The sequence below is a fragment of the Eriocheir sinensis genome, chromosome 4, assembly GCF_024679095.1.
Source record: "Eriocheir sinensis breed Jianghai 21 chromosome 4, ASM2467909v1, whole genome shotgun sequence".
Lineage (NCBI taxonomy): Eukaryota > Metazoa > Arthropoda > Malacostraca > Decapoda > Varunidae > Eriocheir > Eriocheir sinensis.
Genome location: NC_066512.1, coordinates 6,676,677 through 6,696,663, shown reverse-complemented (window position 1 = coordinate 6,696,663; position 19,987 = coordinate 6,676,677). Strand labels below are relative to the sequence as shown.

Sequence of the window (19,987 nt, the reverse complement as noted above, 5' to 3'; positions counted from 1 at the left end):
TGAAAACTCTTTTGAGGGTTCCACAAGGGTAACAAGTGTTAATAGCACAAAAACTGTGCTAGATCGGCGTCGCATGACCCTCCAACACCCCCCCAACAATTTATATTATGCAACTAGGGGTCTAAAATGGAAAATGCTGAAAAGTAAAGATGGCGCCACTATAAGCACTTGCCTGCGCCACAACGGGCTGGGGCCGACCATCAGGCCCTACTATGAAGGCCTACCAGCGCCACAGGCCAAAACATAGAAAAAAAAAACTATAATGCCATATTGTAGGGTTCATCAGGGCTAACAAATGTTGTTATACAATGTCATGGTCTACAATGCATGGGCAGGGCCTGAGAGATGGTGGGGTGGGGTGGGGTGGGGGGGAGCTGGTATCTCAGCATCAGGGCCCGGCCTCATAGGGGGCCCGTCCGCCTGGGCACGATGTGTGTAAATTAAGATACTTAGGGGCCTGGAATTACTTGCAGCACCAGGGCCCAATGGTAGCTGTATCTGGCACTGTGCATGGGTAAGCCAGGAAAACAACTTGAAGAGAACAACAACAAGAAAATGGACAATATGTGACGCCGATAAAAAGGTTGAGAAATGCTGGTCTAGTGTTACAAACAGGGGAGAATGAATAGCTGCATGAAATCAGAGATTAATTTGTTTCATAAAGTTATGCACCTCATTTCAAGCTATAACCATCACCTTCATTGTCCTCAGTGACCCAGAATCCCACTTAAGTAGAATGGGGAGACAAAAGGGCTATGTGACCATAGTGATGAGTTTTATAGGCAATTATAGTTGTAAGAGGGTCCAGTTTAATCTCAACCTGCAAAAGTTACATTTCTTTTAATTGCCTCTTGTGACATGCAATGAAATATAGAGACTATTCTTTGTCTCTAAGGGCCACTTTCACAGTCACTTTGTTTGTTGTGATCGTTACTAATGGCAGCGATCGACGCTATAGTTTTCCACATGAATCTGGCCTATGGGGTAGTGGCGGCTGCAGAGGAAGCGAGAGGTGTTGAGAGTGTGTGGCAAGGTGCGGGGCTAGGCTAACCCCGCAGCCGCCACTACCCCATCGGCCAGTTTTACATGGAAATACTATATCGGTGATCGCCGCCATTGGTAACGATCAAAACAAACAAAGTGACTGTAAAAGTGGCCCTAAGTCTCATGGACAAATGGATAACTTACCCTGAAGTCTGAGGAAGTGACATTGATATTAGTTAACTCTTGATCAGTGTAGTGTCTAATGAAGGACATGAGCTGTGCCACTGAGTATTCTGAGGCATTGTAGCGCCCAACTCCATTTCCATTGTGGAACAGCAGTAGTGTTGGGGTCCCCATCACTCCATAACGAGCATTAACACTATAAGAAAAATAAGATTAAGAAATAAAGTATGGAGAGTGTTTTTAAGTTTATGATATTCTAAAAATTAGATTAACTTTTAAGCTATCATTCATAGTTTCTCAAATAATTAACAATGCCATAATCCATATACAAATGCACCTTAATATAATATGATTTGATAAAAACAATTCTATTTAGGACAAGACCTAAATTTCATACACGTTTTCAGTGCAACACAATTATCCTCAATTTACCATGAAATATATTAGGACTGTAATAAGTAAAATGCTCCTTACAGCAGTGAGGAAGGGCAGCAAAACACAAAACTAAGAAAAAGTGTTAAAAATGTACAATAAACACACTGTCCATAATCAGCCAATTCAGTGATTTGGCCTCTCTCTCTCTCTTTCTGTGGCACTCCTCAGGGCATGTGTAATAATACAGAGGGCCTTGTAAGCTCCCAACTAATTGCAGTAACCTATACTACCACTACTCTCTCCACGACTCAACAACAGGACCAGAACGCCTTTACCGATCCTTAACACAATGGACCCTTAAACACATCTGGGGGTCAGATTGGACCCCACTATATTTTCTCAATGGTAACAAATCCGCCTCATTGGCGCCAGACAGCTGTGATGCCTGATAGCTTTTGTGTTCTCTTTGATGTTGTCGATGTTGTGTGCATGCCGCTCTCGCTCTTTCTGTGTCCAGTGTAGAAGCGATTGGTGCCCGTTTCGACCCCACTCATGTGTATATATAATACAACGTTGTATTACGTAGTCCCCCCCAAAAATTTATATGGGGAGGATAATACTGTATCCGAGTATCAGTATTTGTTTATTGAAACATTTTCGATTAGGATTGATCCGCAGATTCCACATTAAAGGAATGGCTATGGTCCAGACCCAGTCTGGTCTGGTGAAATATTATTACATGGGTTTCACTTCAATGGGACAGCCAGAACTGATTTCGTCACTGCCTGTTTCAGCACTTCACCAGACTGTATCCGGACTGTGACTGCCCAAATAGTGTAGATCCTTATGGGTATTGAGAAACTGAGACTGGTGAAGATTGTGCCCCCCCCAACTGAAATCCTGGCTATGCCCCTGTGGGCAGACAGCTGATGTTATAGGCTACTACAGTTAGTTAGGTGACTACAAGGCCCTCTATATTATTACAAATGCCTTGGTGATGCCGTGAGAGGTATATAAAGAACATGGAATGTGTGCCTCCATTCCAGAGACAATCACCTCAATGATGCGCTGGGCACACACAGAGGGGTCTCTCTCCTGGAAGCAGCAATCATTCCCCGGGAAATCGCAAAAGTACATCCTCAGGTCCTCCCACCGAGCTGAAGCAAAATGCCAGAAGCACCGCCTCTTCGGTGGGTCCAGAGGATGTACAAGAGCGATAGGAAGGGATGCAGAAATAAGGTCGGGAATATAGTCAAAGTATTTTACATAGTAGGTAGAGTTAGGTGAGAGATAGACAGCACAGCCAGATGGTTGAAAATTCAGAAGAGTCAAGGTTGTGGTCACAAGAGCAAGTGATGTTGCGTACGTAGACGCAATATATATATATATATATATATATATATATATATATATATATAGATATATATATATATATATATATATATATATACAGGTAACTCGATTTACGCGAGTTTGGTTTACGCGTTTTTAAAATAACGCAGGGTCCAAAATCCAAATAAATGTTTAATTTACATGTTTTTTTCACTTATACGCGATATTTTACGGAATGGCCACCAGATGTCTCACGCAACTGGACTCACACGGCGCCACGGCCACACAGCTGAGCTCAGTTCTTCCCGCGCGCCACTTGAACGACAATACAGTACTCACACTGACACGCTACTCAACAATAGGGGTGGGCAGGTACCGGTACCAGTACCGGTACTAACAGTACCAGCTATACGGTACGGTACCGGTACCAGACTGCTCGGTACCGGTACCAATACTATCCAGCCGCTCATGGTGTCCCTCATTTCTTCCTCACACGAGTGAGGCTGAGACTGAGTGCCTGAGTGGATATCTCGGTGATATGGATATTCTCTCTCTCTCTCTCTCTCTCTCTCTCTCTCTCTCTCTCTCTTTCCACTGAATGAAGTGAATAAGCATATTATTCCCACCATCACTCGTAGGTTATGACAGACAACTAGGCAAGACACAATTCACGCGGTTCTGGTGACACGCGGCATGCAGCTGTTTGTTGTATGGGTGTGGTTGTGTGGTTTGTAAACAATGCAAATGGCGGCCGGGGTGGTATTGCGCGAAATAACTCCTCGTACAGTTTATGATATCATATTTACCCCATTATTCTCACTAATATTAATAATTAATAATGAACACATGAATATATTTTTTTTCCAATATGAATTTTTATGTAGCTTGTACTGCTCCTTAGTCATACAATCTTAAGTCACCTGTGACATCAAGATCAAGATCATACAAATGGCGCCCGACGGAAAAACGGGATAACAGCAAGGCATGGGCGATCCTCCACCGATTTAATTTTTGTATAGTAGTTATTAGATCGCCCTGTATTCTATGGTAACATATTATAAGACAGCTACGGACTATGAAGGTTTATAAACAATAATAAAGGTAAGTTTGCCGTTGTTATTGGATAAGACGAAAAACAGACCCTTAAAAACACCCCAAAGAAGAAAAAAATCATAAATTCGTACATTCGGCGTATAACGCGCAGGGCTAAACTTTCAGGCATTTTTTTATGTGAAAAAGGTACGCGCTATACGCTATACGGTATTTATTTTTCGTCAGAAACCTACCTCTTGTTTGATTTACACTGTTTTTGATTTACGCGACCTCTTCAAGGACGCAATACTCGCGTAAATCGAGAGTTCCCTGTATATATATATATATATATATATATATATATATATATATATATATATATATATATATATATATATATACAGTACCCTCTTGAGTTTCGCGCTATCCGAGTTTCGCGATCCACAAGTTTCACGGTTAGTCCTAAATTCTTACTATCCCTACTTTCGCACATTATCACCCTGAGTTTCGCGCTGCTTTGACACGTACGAGTCACGTCTACTTACCATCGGCGTCGCGCACGCTACCTTAAAAGGTAGAATCCCACTGGACGTTTTCCTCCAAACATTGTGGCTATGGAGAGAGAGAAAGAGAGAGAGAGAGAGAATTAACGGGTCGTTTTGAAGCCGCGGTTGAAGGCGGCTGCCTTACGATTGACTGACAGTTTTGAAAGCATGCTTGTGATTCGCTGGGAGTCCGATGACGTCATCGCCGACGCTCACCCTATCAATGGCTTCACTGCCTTAAGGCGGTGTCACACTGGCCGTTTTCGTCCAACCGTTGGGGCTACGGGCAACGCCCGTACGCCCAATCGGGAGCAAATTCATGGTTATCCGTAAGCTGGTGTCACACAGGTTTTTTTTCTTCCCACCAAGTTGGCGCCAGCTTGGGCAACCGGCAACTCCAACTTTTCCGGGTGTGCGTCACACACGGCCAAGGTTGGTTGCCCGTATCCACATCCACAACGTAAACAAAGCACTTGCCCTGTATCAACATGGCGTCGTCTGCTAAAGTAAGGGCTGTCGCGGCTGGTGCTGCCATTACCCAAGTTATGGACTTGTTGCCGCAGTTAAATGGAAGGAAGAAACAGTTGTGGGTGTGGCATGCTTGTGGTTCCTCCATGTCAGTTCTCATTGTCACCACCGCGCGTGAGCAGCCAACATACCCATCTAGACCACATAAACACGTGGATCGAGTAACAACAAAGACACACACACACACACACACACACCATACTCATTAGGAACCATGGCAGATGTTTCTGACAAACAGAATGACTTCACCATTTCTTGAGTGTGTTAGAACGTATATGGAGAGTGGCTCACATGAACCAAACCTAACTCTTGGTAAGAAAAGAGCAGTCGTCTTTAACACTGCTCTCTTCTTACCATTAGGTAAGTTTGGTTTGTATGAACCACTCACCAAATAAGTTCTAACACACTCAAGAAAATGGCGAAGCCATTTTTGTTTGTGAGAAACATCTGCCATGGTTTATGATGAGTCTGGTGTGTGCGTGCGTGTGAGTGTGTGTGTGTGTGTCTTTGTTGTTAGTCGATGCACATGTTTATGTGGTCGGAGTCTAGATGGGTATGTTGGCCGCTCACGTGCAGTGGTGACAATGAGAACTGTCACGGAGGAACCTCAGACACGCCACACCCACAACAGTTTCTTTCTTCTATTTGACTGCAGCAATAAGTCCATAACTTGGGTAATGGCAGCACAAGCCGCGGCAGCCCTTACTTTAGCAGACGACGCCATGTTGATACTGGATAAGTGCTTTGTTTACGTTGTGGATGTGGAGACGGGTAACCGACCTTGGCCGTGTGTGACGCACACCCGGAAAAGTTGGATTTGCATGTTTCCCAAGCTGCCGCCAACGTGGTGGGAAACAAAAGGCCCATTGTGACACCAGCAGGTTACGGACAACCGACAACTCGCCCCCAGATGGGCGCACGGGCGTTGCCAGTAGCCACAATGGTTAGAGGAAAACGGCCAGTGTGACACTGCCCCAAGGCAGCGAGGCCGCTGACCAGGTGAGCGCCGGCGCTGACATCATCGGACTCCCAGCGAATCACAAGCGTGTTTTCAGAGCTCAGCCAATCGTAAGGATTTATTTGTGGCTTTAAAACGACCCATTCTCTCTTCCTGTTTTCTTCCTTTTTCCATGTACGTATTTTGAGATAAAAAGGGAGTAAAGGAGGAAAAAAAAAAGTGAACTCCGGGGGCAGCATGAGCCAATTATAATAGCGCCACTATAAACAGTTGCCTGCGCCATGACGGGCTCGGGGCCGGCCATCAGGCCCAGATGGATAGTCTACCAGCGCCATAGCCCACGTAAAAAATAAAAAAAAATAAAAAAAAATAAACGCCACGAGTCGGATCAGATAAGCACTTTTTCAGTGTTTTCAATACCTCGAGTTTCGCGATCCTCGAGTTTAGCGCTATACCTTCGGAACGAAGCGAGCGCGAAACTCGAGAGGGTACTATATATATATATATATATATATATATATATATATATATATATATATATATATATATATATATATATATATACAGTACCCTCTCGAGTTTCATGCTATCTGAGTTTCGCGATCCTCGAGTTTAGCTCTTAGTTCTAAATTCTTGGCATCATGACTTTCGCGCATTACCGCCACGAGTTTCGTGTTGCTTTAACATGTACGGGTCACGTTTACCTACCGTCGGCGTCATGCGTGCTGCCTTAAAAGGCGGTGTCCAACCATTGGGGCTATGGGTAACCCCGGTTGCCTGTATGCCCAACCGGGAGCGAGTTATTGGTTGTCCGTATGAATGAAAAACGGTTGTGAGTATGAGCGTGGGTACGTGGGTACCGACCGGCTGCATGTAAACAAACAGACGACGGCAATGGCTGAGGAGCGTTGGAAGATGGCCCTCCAAGAGACTCGTAAAATGGATTGGCAGAGCTGCTTTGCTTACTACTTGATTAACAAGATAAGAGAACACCCCATGCTGGGGAACCACAGTCCAAAAAACTTGTTTGTAAATCTCCCGGTGTTTTCCTCTTCTTCTTCTTTTGACCTGTAATGTATGGCAGCGACGGTGAAAAGCAACAGTGGAAAATAGCAAAAGGGCATAGAAAACCAAAATCAGGGAAAGAAATGAACAGAAAAACACCCAAGTTCAGGGTGAAGTGTATAAGTGCGCACTGTGAAGTAAATAAGGGCCGCTTTCACAGTCACTTTGTTTGTTTTGATCGTTATCAATGGCGGCGATCGACGCTTTAGTTTTCCACGTGAAATTGGCCTATGGGGTAGTAGTGGCTGCAGAGAAAGCGACAGGTGTTGAGAGTGTGTGGTAAGGTGCGGGGCTAGGCTAACCCCGCAGCCGCCACGAGGTGCCGTTGTAAAGGCAATACCTCCGACACCATCACATCACATCACTACCCATCGGCCAATTTCACGTGGAAATACTAGAGCGGCGATCCCCGCGACTGATAACGATCAAAACAAACAAAATGACTGTGAAAGTGGCCCTAAGTGCATGTTGTGAAGTATAAAAGTGTGGAGAAGGAGGACCTAAGAAGCGATACAAAACATTACATGTCAAAAGAAGAATGTCCACTATACACTGGCCGGTGTAGCGAGAAATATCTCCCCGATGATATTAGTCATTCTGCTGTCCACTACGCATGCGCGCTGTGGGAATACACAGCATTAAAAGTGTTGATTTGCCTGGATTTGTTCTTTTTTGTCCGCTTGTGGTCTTTGTGAGCGGTGAGGGAAATATGGAAGCAGTAAGCAAGTTGAACCTCTCTGCGAGCTATTTTGCGATTGCGGCGGCGGTTTACGTTCAATAGGCATTGACAAGTCAATCATGATGTTAGTGATTTAATGATTTATAACAGAAAAAGTTAGCAGATTATACCATAACACACATTAAACTACCAGAAGCTATAGGTTTGTCCGACTGTACCACGGATGACCGCGAGCAACCACCCTTACTTTAGCAGACGACACCACGTAGATCACAAGCATGTATGTATTCATAACTGCCAGCCAATTGTAAGGCAGCCGCCTTCAACTGCGGCTTCAGAACGACCTGTTCTAACTTCCCATTTTCTGCCTATTACTATTTTGAGATAGCAAGAGAGTAAAGTTTAAAAAATTGTGATATCAAGGGAGAAAAGTCGAAAAAAAAGTATTTTTTTCCACGGGCCAGAACCAATAAGCACTTTTTCATGTATTTCAATACCTCGAGTTTCGCGATCCTCGAGTTTAGCACTATACCGCTCACACAAGCGGACAGACTAGAACAAAACCAGGCAAATTAGTACTTTTAATGCTGTGTATTCCCACAGCGCGCATGCATGGTGGACAGCAGAATGACTAATTTCATCGGGGAGATATTTCTCGCAACACCGGCCAGTGTAGTGGACCTTCTTTTTCTTTTGACCTGTAATGCTTTGTATCGCTTCTTAGGTCCTCCTTCTCCACACTTTTATACTTCACAACATGCACTTAGGGCCGCTTTCAGAGTCAGTTTGTTTGCTTCGATCGTTACCAATGGCGGCGGTCGCCGCTATAGTATTTCCACGTGAAACTGGCCGATCAGGTAGTGGCGGCTGCGGGGTTAGCCTAGCCCTCCACTTACCAAACACTCTCAACATCTCTCGTATCGTCTGTAGCCGCCACTACCCCATCGGCCAGTTTCACGTGAAATACTAAGCAGCGATCGCCGCCATTGGTAACGATCAAAACAAACAAAGTGACTGTGAAAGCGGCCCTTAGTTACTTAACAGTGCGCACTTATATACTTCACCCTGAACTTAGGTGTTTTTCTGTCCTTTTCTTTCCCTGATTTTGCTTTTCTATGCCCCTTTACAATTTTGCACTATTACTTTTCACCGTTGCTGCCATGCATTATTACAGGTCAAAAGAAGAAGAAAAGGAAAACAACACCGGGAGATCTACAATTTTCATAGACTTGAGAAAAAGATTTTTAGACTGTGGTTCCACAGCACGGGGTGTTCTCTTATCTTGTTAATCAAGTAGTAAGCAATTTTACGAATCTCTTGGTGGGCCATCTTCCACTGCTCCTCACTCCTCAGCCACTGCCGTCGTCTGTTTGTTTACATACTGCCGTTCGGTACCCACGTACCCACGCTCGTACTCACAACCGCTTTCCATTCATAAGGACAACCAACAACTCGCTCCTGGTTGAGCATATGGGCAACCGCGGTTGCCCATAGCCCCATTGGTTGGACACCTCCTTTTAAGGCAGCACGCATGACGCCGACGGTAGGTAGACGAGACCCGTACATGTCAAAGCAACGCGAAACTCGTGGCGGTAATGCGCGAAAGTCGTGATGGTAAGAATTTAGGACTAAGCGCTAAACTCGAGGATCGCGAAACTCGGAAAGCGCGAAACTTGAGAGGGTAATATATATATATATATATATATATATATATATATATATATATATATATATATATATATATATATATATATATATATATTAAACACTTGGTTTTACAGACTAAATGGGGGGAACTTAGTCCAATGATGCCAGAAGTCTGATAATAAAGGTGGAAATTTAGAAATACCTTTAATAATAATGATGAACCTAGCCAAAAATATTACACAATTTTACTTCATCTTTCCCACCTCCCCTTAATCCTGAGGTCAGCACTGCTGTCACATCTGTCTCTAAGGCTGAAGTCTATGCTCAAACTTTTTGTAAAAACTCTGGATGATTCAGGGCATATACCTCCCACAAATAGCCCCTATGCCTGCATTATACCTTTTATTAAAATTCTTAATAATGATGTTTTCTATGCCCTCTCTGGCCTCCAACTTCAGAGGGCTTATGGGCCTGATGGAGTGCCTCCTATTGTACTTAAAAACTGTGCTTTTGTGCTGACACCCAGCGTGGTCAAACTTTCGTCTCTACCTTTCAACATCTACCTCTCCTTCCTGCTGGAAGTACGCCTACATACAGCCTATGCCAAAGGGTGACTGTTCCAATCCCTCAAACTACCATCCTATAGCTTTACTTTCATGTCTTCTAGAGCTTTTGAATTCATCATTAATCGGAAGATTCTTCAGCATCTATCCACCTCTGACCTTCTATCTGATCACCAGTATGCATTCCACAAGGGATGTTCTACTGGTGATCTTGCTTTCTTAACTAACGACTGGTCATCCTCTCTTAGCCGTTTCAATGAAACTTTTGATATTGCAAAAAAAAAAAAGCTTTTGACAGAGCCTGGAACAAATCTTTGCTTTCTGAACTACCCTCCTATGGATTCAATCCCTCTCTCTGTATTTTAAACCCTTTCAATACGTGACGCAGATGTCGGCGTCACAGTATAGAAAGGGTTAAGAAGAAATGGAAGAGGATTAATCCACTTTTAAACCTCTTAATCCTCTTCCATTTCCTCTTAATCCTCTTTTAACCCTCTTAAGAGAAAATGTAAGAGGATTAACCCTTTCATTGCTAAACACTCGCAGCGAGCGTTAGGCGTATTTGCTGGTGCTGCTAAACGCTCGCTGCGAGCTCCACCTGCACTCAAATCTCCCACGTAGGAGAGTGTTCCAACACTAATTCTCACAACACAGGATTGCCAATTGAGTGGGTTCTTCACTAAATTTGGTGGAAAATCATATCAGCCCAGCGCGGCAAATCTATGGACGAGTAACTGGTGGATGTTCTTGCCCAATATAGCAGCATTTTTGCATAGCTTCACCTATCACCTGACTGATTCTTTGACCAAATAGTTGTAAATATTGCAGTTGGCAATGCTCCCTTGCCAGAATATGAAGGAGTGATGTCCGCAGTTCCCTCGATATGGCTGATCATCCTGCACGCACCGACATAAGTGTTAACATTCAACACTCCCTGAACGTGCATGTACATTCGCAAGAGAGGCATACATATCCGACTCCTATAGATCTGGACCTCCTCTTTCCAATGGTGTTTTTGGTTTCTAGCTGTGATGAATAATTTTTGAGATACAGAGGTTAAAAGAGACCCCCCATTAGGCTCCCCGACTGCGCTTGAGGGGATAGTCGCATCCGCACTGCGCGCAAGGAAAGGGTTAAGAGGTTTGGAAGAGTATTAATCCTCTTCCATTTCCTCTTAACCATTTCCATACTGTGACGCCGACATCTGCGTCACCGTATTGAAAGGGTTAACTCCAGTTTCCTTTCCGGTCGTTCTATCTACTGTGGTAGATGGTCACTGTTCTTCCCCTAAACCTATCAACAGTGGTGTTCCGTAAGGTTCTGTCCTATCTCCCACTCTTTCTCTTTATATGTCAATGATCTTTCCACAAAAAAAATGTCCTATCCACTCGTACGCCGATGACTCTGCCCTTCAACTTCTTTCAACAGAAGACCCTCCCAATAGGAATTACAAGACTCCAGACTGCAGAATGTTCAACCTCAGACCTTGCTATCATTTTTGATTCGGGCAGGAGGAACCTGGTGTCCTTCAATGCCTCGAAAACTCAATTTCTTCATCTATCAACTCGACACAATCTTTCAAACACTTATCCACGATTCTTCGACAACACTCAGGCATCACCTTCTACACTAAACATCCTCGGTCTATCCTCAACTCAAAATCTGCACTGGAAACTTCACATCTCCTCTCTTACTAAATCGATTCCTCAAGGTTCCTTCCTCAAGGCGTTCTGTATCATCTCCACCAGTTCTTCACCTCTTCCCAGATGCTGTCCATATACAAGGAACTTGTCTGCCCTTGTATGGAGTATGCATATCACGTGTGGGGGGCTCCACACACACAGCTCTCTTGGATAGAGCAGAGTCTAAGGGTCGTTGTCTTATTAAGTCCCCTCCTCTTACTGACGGTCTCCAACCTCTTAAATTCTGCCACAATGTTGCATCTCCTTTTATCTTCTATCAATATTTTCATGCTGACTGCTCTTCTGAAGTTGCTAATTACATACCTTCCCCCCTTCCGCGGCCCCGCTGCACTGAACTTAACTCAAGCTCATCCCTATACTGTCCAAATCCCTTATGCAAGAGTTAACCAGCATCTTCAATCTTTCATCTCTTTTGCTGGTAAACTCTGGAACAGCCTTCCTTTGTCTGTATTTCCTCCTGCCTACTACTTGACCTCCTTCACAGGAGGAGTAACAAGACACCTTTTCACTCGAAATTGATCTCTTTTTAGCCTTTCATTCTTTCTACTTTTATTTGGAGCAGTGCCTAGTGGGGTATTTTTTGTTGTTGTCTTTGGCTTTGCCCATGAGCTGCCTCCCTTGCTTAAAAAAAAAAAAAAGTCTGAACGTGGTCGATACATATAGCTGCACAGCACACTGAGGCTGGCAGGTTGCCAGTGGGGCCTCTGGGGGGGGGGGGGGGGCATTGTTACGGATATAATATGACAAGGGAAGGGAAGGGGATGTGTGGATCAGATATTTTCCTTTAGCATGGTAGTAGAAAAAATAATAGCAAAAGGAAAGAAACTATACGCTGCCTTCATGGATCTAGAAAAGGCTTTTGACAGAGTCGACTGGAAGGCATTGTGAGATGTTTTAAAGATATATGGTGTGGGAGGAAAACTGCTTAGTGCAATAGTCCTTCTATGAGGATGCATCTGCATGTATCAAAATTAGTGGAGAAACAAGTGAACATTTTGAGATAAAAGTGGGCTTAATGCAGGGGTGTGTCATGTCACCATGGTTGTTCAATATTTATATGGATGGTGTTATGAGAGAAATGAAGGGCAAAGTTGGGGAAGTTGGAGTAAAAACGTTCGCTGAGGGAAGGAAGTGGGTGCTGAATTCAATCCTATTTGCGGATGACACAGTGCTTATTGCAGAAAATGAAAGTGACACAAAATTTGGTCAGTGTTTTTGATAGGGTATGTAAAAGGAGAAAGTTGAAAGTAAATGTCAACAAAAGTAAAGTGATGGTTTGTGAGCAGAGTATAAGTGAGGTTGTGTATTTTGTATGCCCATATAGAGTGGGAATTGAATTTGAAAAAAAAAGGCAAAATAATTTTGAGGGAGGGGACCACATATTCCCCCAGGGAGGACTCCCCTTCTGGCTGCCGACTTGAGAGGTGTCTTGATAACTTCTTGAACCTCTTTCTTATCAATTTCTGCAACATTCGCGGTCTTCATTCTAATTTTCATTCTGTGGAACACCATCTCTCTTCTAAACCTCATCTTCTCTTCCTCACCGAAACACAGGTCTCTGAGGCTACTGACAGCAATCTCTACTCTGTTCCTTCCTACTATCTCTATCCTAAATTTCAATCCAGAGCTGGATGTTGCGCCTACATGTGCAATGACATCACTTGCTCTCGTGCCCACGACCTTGACTCTTCTGAATTTTCCACCATCTGGCTAAGACTTCATTGTCATTCTATTACTAAATACATCTGTGCTGTTTATCTCTCACCTAACTCTACTAACTATGTAAAATTCTTTGACTACTTGAACTCTAAAGTGGAGCACATCTTGACCCACTCTCCCTTCGCTGAAATCTCCATCTTGGGAGATTTCAATGTTCACCACCAGCTTTGGCTTTCATCCTCTTTCACCGACCATCCTGGTGAACAAGCCTATAACTTTGCTTTCCTCAATGACCTAGAGCAGTTGCATCAGCACCCTACACATATTCCTGACCATCTTGGAGACAGGCCCAACATACTAGACCTCTTCCTTACCTCTAACCCTTCTCCTTACTCTGTCAAACTGTTCTCTCCGTTGGGCTCCTCCGATCACAACCTTATTTCTGTATTTTGTCTAATCGCTCCTGTACATCCTCTGGACCCACCAACGAGGCGATGCTTCTGGCATTTTGTTTCAGCTCAGTGGGACAACCTGAGGATGTACTTTTCCAATTTCCCGTGGAATGATTACTTCTTCCAAGACAGAGACCCCTCTGTGTGTGCCTAGCGCATTACAGAAGTGATTGTCTTTGCAATGGAGGCATACACCCCATGTACTTCTCTACTCCTCATGCTAAAAAGCCTTGGTTTAATCATGCTTGTTCTTGTGCTGTCAAAGATAGAGAGGCAGCTCACAAAAGGTACCAGAGCCTTCGAACTCCCACTAACCATGATCTTTACATGCCAAATCTATTCTTCGACTTACCAAAACCTCTCTCATCCATAGCAAATGTCAAAACCTTGCTTTTTCTAATTCTTCTTGGGACTTCTGACACCTAGCCAAAAATATCTCCTCCAATTTCACTTATTCATCTTCCCCACCTCTCCTTAACCCTGATGGCAGCACCGCTGTCTCATCTATCTCTAAGGCTGAACTCTTCACTCAAACTTTCTGTAACAACTCCACTTTGGACGATTCTGGGCATATTCCTCCTACTCACCCCCCCTCTGACTCCTTTACGCCTGTTATTAAGATTCTTAGAAATGATGTTTTCTATGCCCTCTCTGGCCTCAACTCTCAGAAGGCTTTTGGACCTGATGGAGTGCCTCCTATTGTCCTTAAAAACTGTGCCTCCGTACTGGTCAAACTCTTTCGCCTCTGCCTGTCAACATCTACCTTTCCTTCCTGCTGGAAGTATGCTTTCATACAGCCTGTGCCTAAGAAGGGTGACTGCTCCAACCCCTTAAACTACCACCCTATAGCTTTACTTTCCTGTCTATCTAAACCTTTTGAATCAATCCTTAACCGGAAGATTCAAAAGCACCTTTCCACTTCTGACCTTCTATCTGATCGCCAGTATGGGTTCCCCAAGGGGCGTTCTACTGGCGATCTTCTTACTTTCTTAACCCATTCGTGGTCAACCACGTACACTGACGTGTTAATGTTGTTACTCCCTCTGGTCAACCACGTCATATGACGTTTTATTTTTTTTTTTCCCACGTGAATGAAATGCCTCTAGTGGTTTGTAATTACGTTTATTGAAGTGTCAGGCATCTTTTCTCAAGTGATGACTTTATGCGAGGCAGTTTTATTGGTTCAGAGCATGCTTATACAGTATGGCACATAGACGTCGACTCGGCGCTCTCACTGATGAGCAAATTCAGCTTCATTTCATTGAAGAAGAGGGTGATACAGGTAACTCTCGATTTACGCAAGTTTGGGTTACACGTTTTTTAAATAAAGCGGGGTCCAAAATCCAAATAAATGTTTAATTTACACGTTTTTTTCACTTATATGCAATATTTTATGGAGTGGCCACCAGATGTCTCACGCAACTGGACTCACACGGTGCTGTGGCCACACAGCTGAGCTCAGTTCTTCCCGCGCGCCACTTGAACAACAATACAGTACCCACGCTGCCACGCTACTCAACAATAGGGGTGGGCAGGTACCAGTACCAGTACCGGTACTAACGGTACCAGCTATACGGTACGGTACCTGTACCAGACTGCTCGGTACCGGTACCAATACTAGCCAGTCGCTCATGGTGTCCCTCATTTCTTCCTCACACGAGGGAGGCTGAGACTGGGTGCCTGAGTGGATATCTCAGTGATATGGATATTCTCTCTCTCTCTCTCTCTCTCTCTCTCTCTCTCTCTCTCTCTCTCTCTCTCTCTCTCTCTCCACTGAATGAAGTGAATATTTATTTTTCGATAGAAACCTACCTCTTGTTTGATTTACATTGTTTTTGATTTACGCAACCTCTTCAAGGACACAATACTCACGTAAATCGAGAGTTACCCATACTGACAGTGAATCTACAATAGATGATAGTGATAAAGATGAAGATTATGTTTTTCAAGAAAGTGAAGAAAGCTAATCAGCAAGTGGATCTGAAGACGATTATCCAGCAGACACAGCAGCAGCTGACTACTTCTTAAACATATGCTCTGGACCATCACCTACTCAACTATCTTCTCCACCTCCTTCCACCTCTAGGTGGTTATATCCACCATGTGGTGGCAGAACGAAGATGGCAAGACGTCGGAGTTCATCAAGCGAAGATGAAAGCAATGCGTCTCGTCCAAGAGTGACTCCCCCACCCACCCATGGTCTCACTCCAACCAGACAGACGCATTCCCGCCAATCCTGTAGGTCACGTGTTATGCCACATTTCCTTTTTATGTTTCCTGTTTAGAATTACTAGCCTATTTTGAGACAAATTGTGTTCTTATAGCCTAGTCATACACCGTCATAAGAATGTAGTGTTGTACAAAAGGAAACAATTGTTATGCCACATTTCCTTTTTATATTTCCCGTTCATAATTACTATTTTGAGACTAATTGTGTTCTTAAAGTGATACAATATCATAAGAATGTTGTGTTGTGCAAAAGAAAAACAATTGTTAGAGGAAGAGTTGAAAATAATATCTCAGTGGTGAGATTACGTCTGGCAGTGCCGTGCCACAGGTGCCAGTTAAATGCTCCTCTCATTTAAGAAAAGGTAAGGATGAAATTTCCATGTTTTTTTTATATGGAGATATTTTTGGATTCATTAGGTCAAAAAAATTTTTTTTCCATTTTTCGTGACCACTTTGTAACATAGGTAACCATGAAGGGGTTAACTGATTCTTGGTCATCCTCTCTTAGCCGTTTCGGTGAAACTTTCTCAGTTGCGCTAGACATATCAAAAGCTTTCGATAGAGTCTGGCACAACTCTTTGCTTTCTAAACTGCCCTCTTTTGGATTTTATCCCTCTCTCTGTTCATTTATCTCCAGTTTCCTTTCCGGCCGTTCTATCTCTGTGGTGGTAGACAGTCACTGTTCTTCCCCTAAACCTATCAACAGTGGTGTTCCACAGGGCTCTGTCCTATCACCCACTCTCTTCCTGTTATTCATCAATGATCTTCTTTCCATAACAAACTGTCCTGTCCACTCATACGCTGACGACTCCACTCTGCATTATTCAACTTCTTTCAACAGAAGACCCTCTCAACAGGAATTACATGACTCCAGACTGGAGGCTGCAGAACGCTTAACCTCAGACCTTGCTATCATTTCCGATTGTGATAAAAGGAACCTTGTGTCCTTCAATGCCTCAAAAACTCAATTTCTCCACCTAGCAACTCGACACAATCTTCCAAACACCTATCCTCTATTCTTTGACAACACTCAGCTGTCACCTTCTTCAATACTAAATATCCTCAGTCTATTCTTAACTCAAAATCTTAACTGGAAACTTCATATCTCCTCTCTCTCTAAATCAGTTTCCTCGAGGTTGGGCGTTTTGTATCGTCTCCGCCAGTTGTTCTCCCCCGCACAGTTGCTATCCATATACAGGGGCCTTGTCCGCCCTCGTATGGAGTATGCATCTTACGTGTGGGGTGCTCCACTCACACTGCTCTTCTGGACAGAGTGGAGTCTAAGGCTCTTCGTCTCATCAGCTCTCCTCCTCTTACTGATAGTCTTCTACCTCTTAAATTCCACCATAATGTTGCCTCTCTTTCTATCTTCTATCGATATTTTCACGCTGACTGCTCTTCTGAACTTGCTAACTGCATGCCTCCCCCCCTCCAGCGGCCTCGCTATACACGACTTTCTACTCAAGCTCATCCCTATACTGTCCAAACCCCTTATGCAAAAGTTAATCAGCATCTTCACTCTTTCATCTCTCACGCTGGTAAACTCTGGAACAATCTTCCTTCATCTGTATTTCCTCCTGCCTATGACTTTAACTCTTTCAAGAGGAGGGTATCAGGACACCTCTCCTCCCGAAATTGACCTCTCTTTCGGTCACTCCTCTGTATTCATTTTTGGAGCAGTAAGTAGCAGGCTTTTTTTCCATTATTGTTTTCTTTAGGCCCTTGAACTGCCTCCTTTGCTGTAAAAAAAAAAAAGTCGGCCCCACAGTCGCCGAGCAGTCACGTCAGGCAGCACCCTTCTCTGCCAAAATTGTTCCCATGTAATAGCCAGTTTAACCATCACCACCAAGGTACCCGACACACTTGTAACTGGCGCGCCACAGTGCTGCTGTATTTTGTTTGGTGTTCACGCCGCGCCTCGGCTCCCATGTGTGGCGCATCTTCTTCTACTTGTGACCTGTATGGTTTTATCTCTTCTGCTTATACACACTTTACTTTTTTGTTGCATCACACTATTCATTATTTAAATAAATAAAAATTTGTACCTTCAGTGTATACCGTGCAGGGGTAACTCTTTGGCATTTTCTGAGTGAAAAAAGTGTGCATTATACACCTCAAAATATGGTATATTTCAATCTGGGAACATTTGGGAACTTTGGTGTCAAATGGAGGTGTTTCGGGTGTTGGCCTCGTACCATTAACAATAACCCCTAGTTCTACGAAAACCTAACCATCGGGGTATAAGATGCAGGGTAATATTTCGAAAGTTCTTTTTTGAAAAAAAGTGCGTCTTATATGGCGGGAAATGCAGTACAATGCCGTTTATAGTACATATATATGATGAATGGTGCTATACAGTAATCCCTCTTTTATCGCGGGGGTCAGGTTCCAGAACCCCCCGCGACAGGAAAATCCACGAAGTAGCGACCTTATATTTTTTTTATTATTTATATATATTTTAAGGCTTTATAAACCCTCCCCACACTCTTACAAATCTTTCCCACACTCCTATTGACCTCTCCCAGACTCTTATAAACACTTCCTACGACGTTTTGTTGTTACGACGCGGTCCCGATAAATGATTCTATAATTTTTGTTTCGACTTTCGACATTTGCTTCATATATACAAACTTCGCACAGGACTTAGTTTAGCGAGGCGGAAGAATACTCAGAGAAAGGACAATATGAGCGTAGCTCACTTCTTTTATATCACAATTAGGTAAATTCGGAAGGGGAAAGGGAGGAGAGGGACAGAGTGAGTCATGAAAAAAATACCGATAGAGGATGTAAGAAGGGAGAACAAGAAAAAGTAGTGCAGGAAACAGGGAGAGATAAAGAGGATGAAAACAAGAAGGGTGTGGGGAGGGAGGGACAGTGGGGAGAGTCATATCAGGTCCTGAGGGAGAGTCAGGTGAAGTCCTGAGGGAGAGTCAGGTAAGGTCCTGAGGGAGAGTCAGGTCAGGGCTTCAGTCAGGACATGACCTGACTCTCACTTCCGCCCCTCCCTCCCCACACCCTTTCCACTTCGCCTTCTGTGTGTGTGTGTGTGTTACCTAGTTGTACACACACACACACAGAGAAGGGGAAATGAGAAGGGTGTGGGGAGGGAGTGGCAGAAGGGAGAGTCAGGTCAGGTCTGCCCCTCCCTCCACACACCCTTCCCATTTCCCCTTCTGTGTGTGTGTGTGTGTGTGTGCGAGCGAGTGTGTGTGTGTGTGTGTGTGTGTGTGTGTGTGTGTGTGTGTGTGTGTGTGTGTGTGTGCGAGCGAGTGTGTGTGTGTGTGTGTGTGTGTGTGTGTGTGTGTGTGTGCGAGCAAGAGTGTGTGTGTGTGTGTGTGTGTGCGAGCAAGAGTGTGTGTGTGTGTGTGTGTGTGTGTGTGTGTGTGTGTGTGTGTGTGTGTGTGTGTGTGTGTGTGTGTGTTCATATAATCTAATGGAGAAAGGGAGGAAGAGTGATAGAGTGAGAGATAAGACTAAAAATAAGAGGGTATGAGAACGGAGGAAACAAGGGATTGGAAAAGAAGAGAGAGGTAGGAAGGATCAGGTAAAGGTGAGGAAAGAGGGGGAGAGAAAGGGTGTGAGTGGGAGGGAAAGAGATTAAAAGAGAGAGGTAGGGAGGGTCAGGTAAAGGTGAGGAAAGAGGGGGAGAAAGGGTGTGAGTGGGAGGGAAAGAAATTAAAAGAGAGGTAGGGAGGGTCAGGTAAAGGTGAGGAAAGAGGGGGAGAGAAACGGTGTGAGTGGGAGGGAAAGATATCAAAAGAGAGGTAGGGAGGGTCAGGTAAAGGTGAGGAAAGAGGGGGAGAGAAAGGGTGTGAGTGGGAGGGGAAGAGAATAAAAGAGAAAAACTGGGAGGGAGGGAAAAGGAAAAGAAGAAAGAAATGAGAAGGAAGGAGAAAAATACGGGGACGGAGAGGGAGAAGAAAGGAAGTGGGGAAAGACTAACAGCGCAATAGGCCGTGACGGGAAAAAAAAAAATAGGTGGGTGACGTAGGTGCTTATTTAGGTGTGTTCCTACTTACGTTGATTTATATCGTTTTCATTTTTTTGGCAGAA

The 19,987-nt window shown here is 44.0% G+C and overlaps 1 protein-coding gene across 5 annotated transcripts in view; it reads right to left on the bottom strand.

The window, feature by feature from the left end:
• LOC127008194 (thioredoxin domain-containing protein 15-like) overlaps window positions 1-19,987 on the bottom strand; it is an 80,491-nt gene that overhangs the window by 10,380 nt on the left and 50,124 nt on the right. For all 5 annotated transcript variants that reach the window (XR_007760907.1, XR_007760906.1, XR_007760909.1 and 2 more), the window contains exon 6: window positions 1,189-1,363. Coding sequence is in view for 2 of the 5 variants with exons in the window: in XM_050879890.1 (XP_050735847.1) it covers window positions 1,189-1,363 (175 nt within the window). In the remaining 3 variants the exon portion in view is untranslated. The remainder of the gene's footprint in view (window positions 1-1,188; window positions 1,364-19,987) is intronic.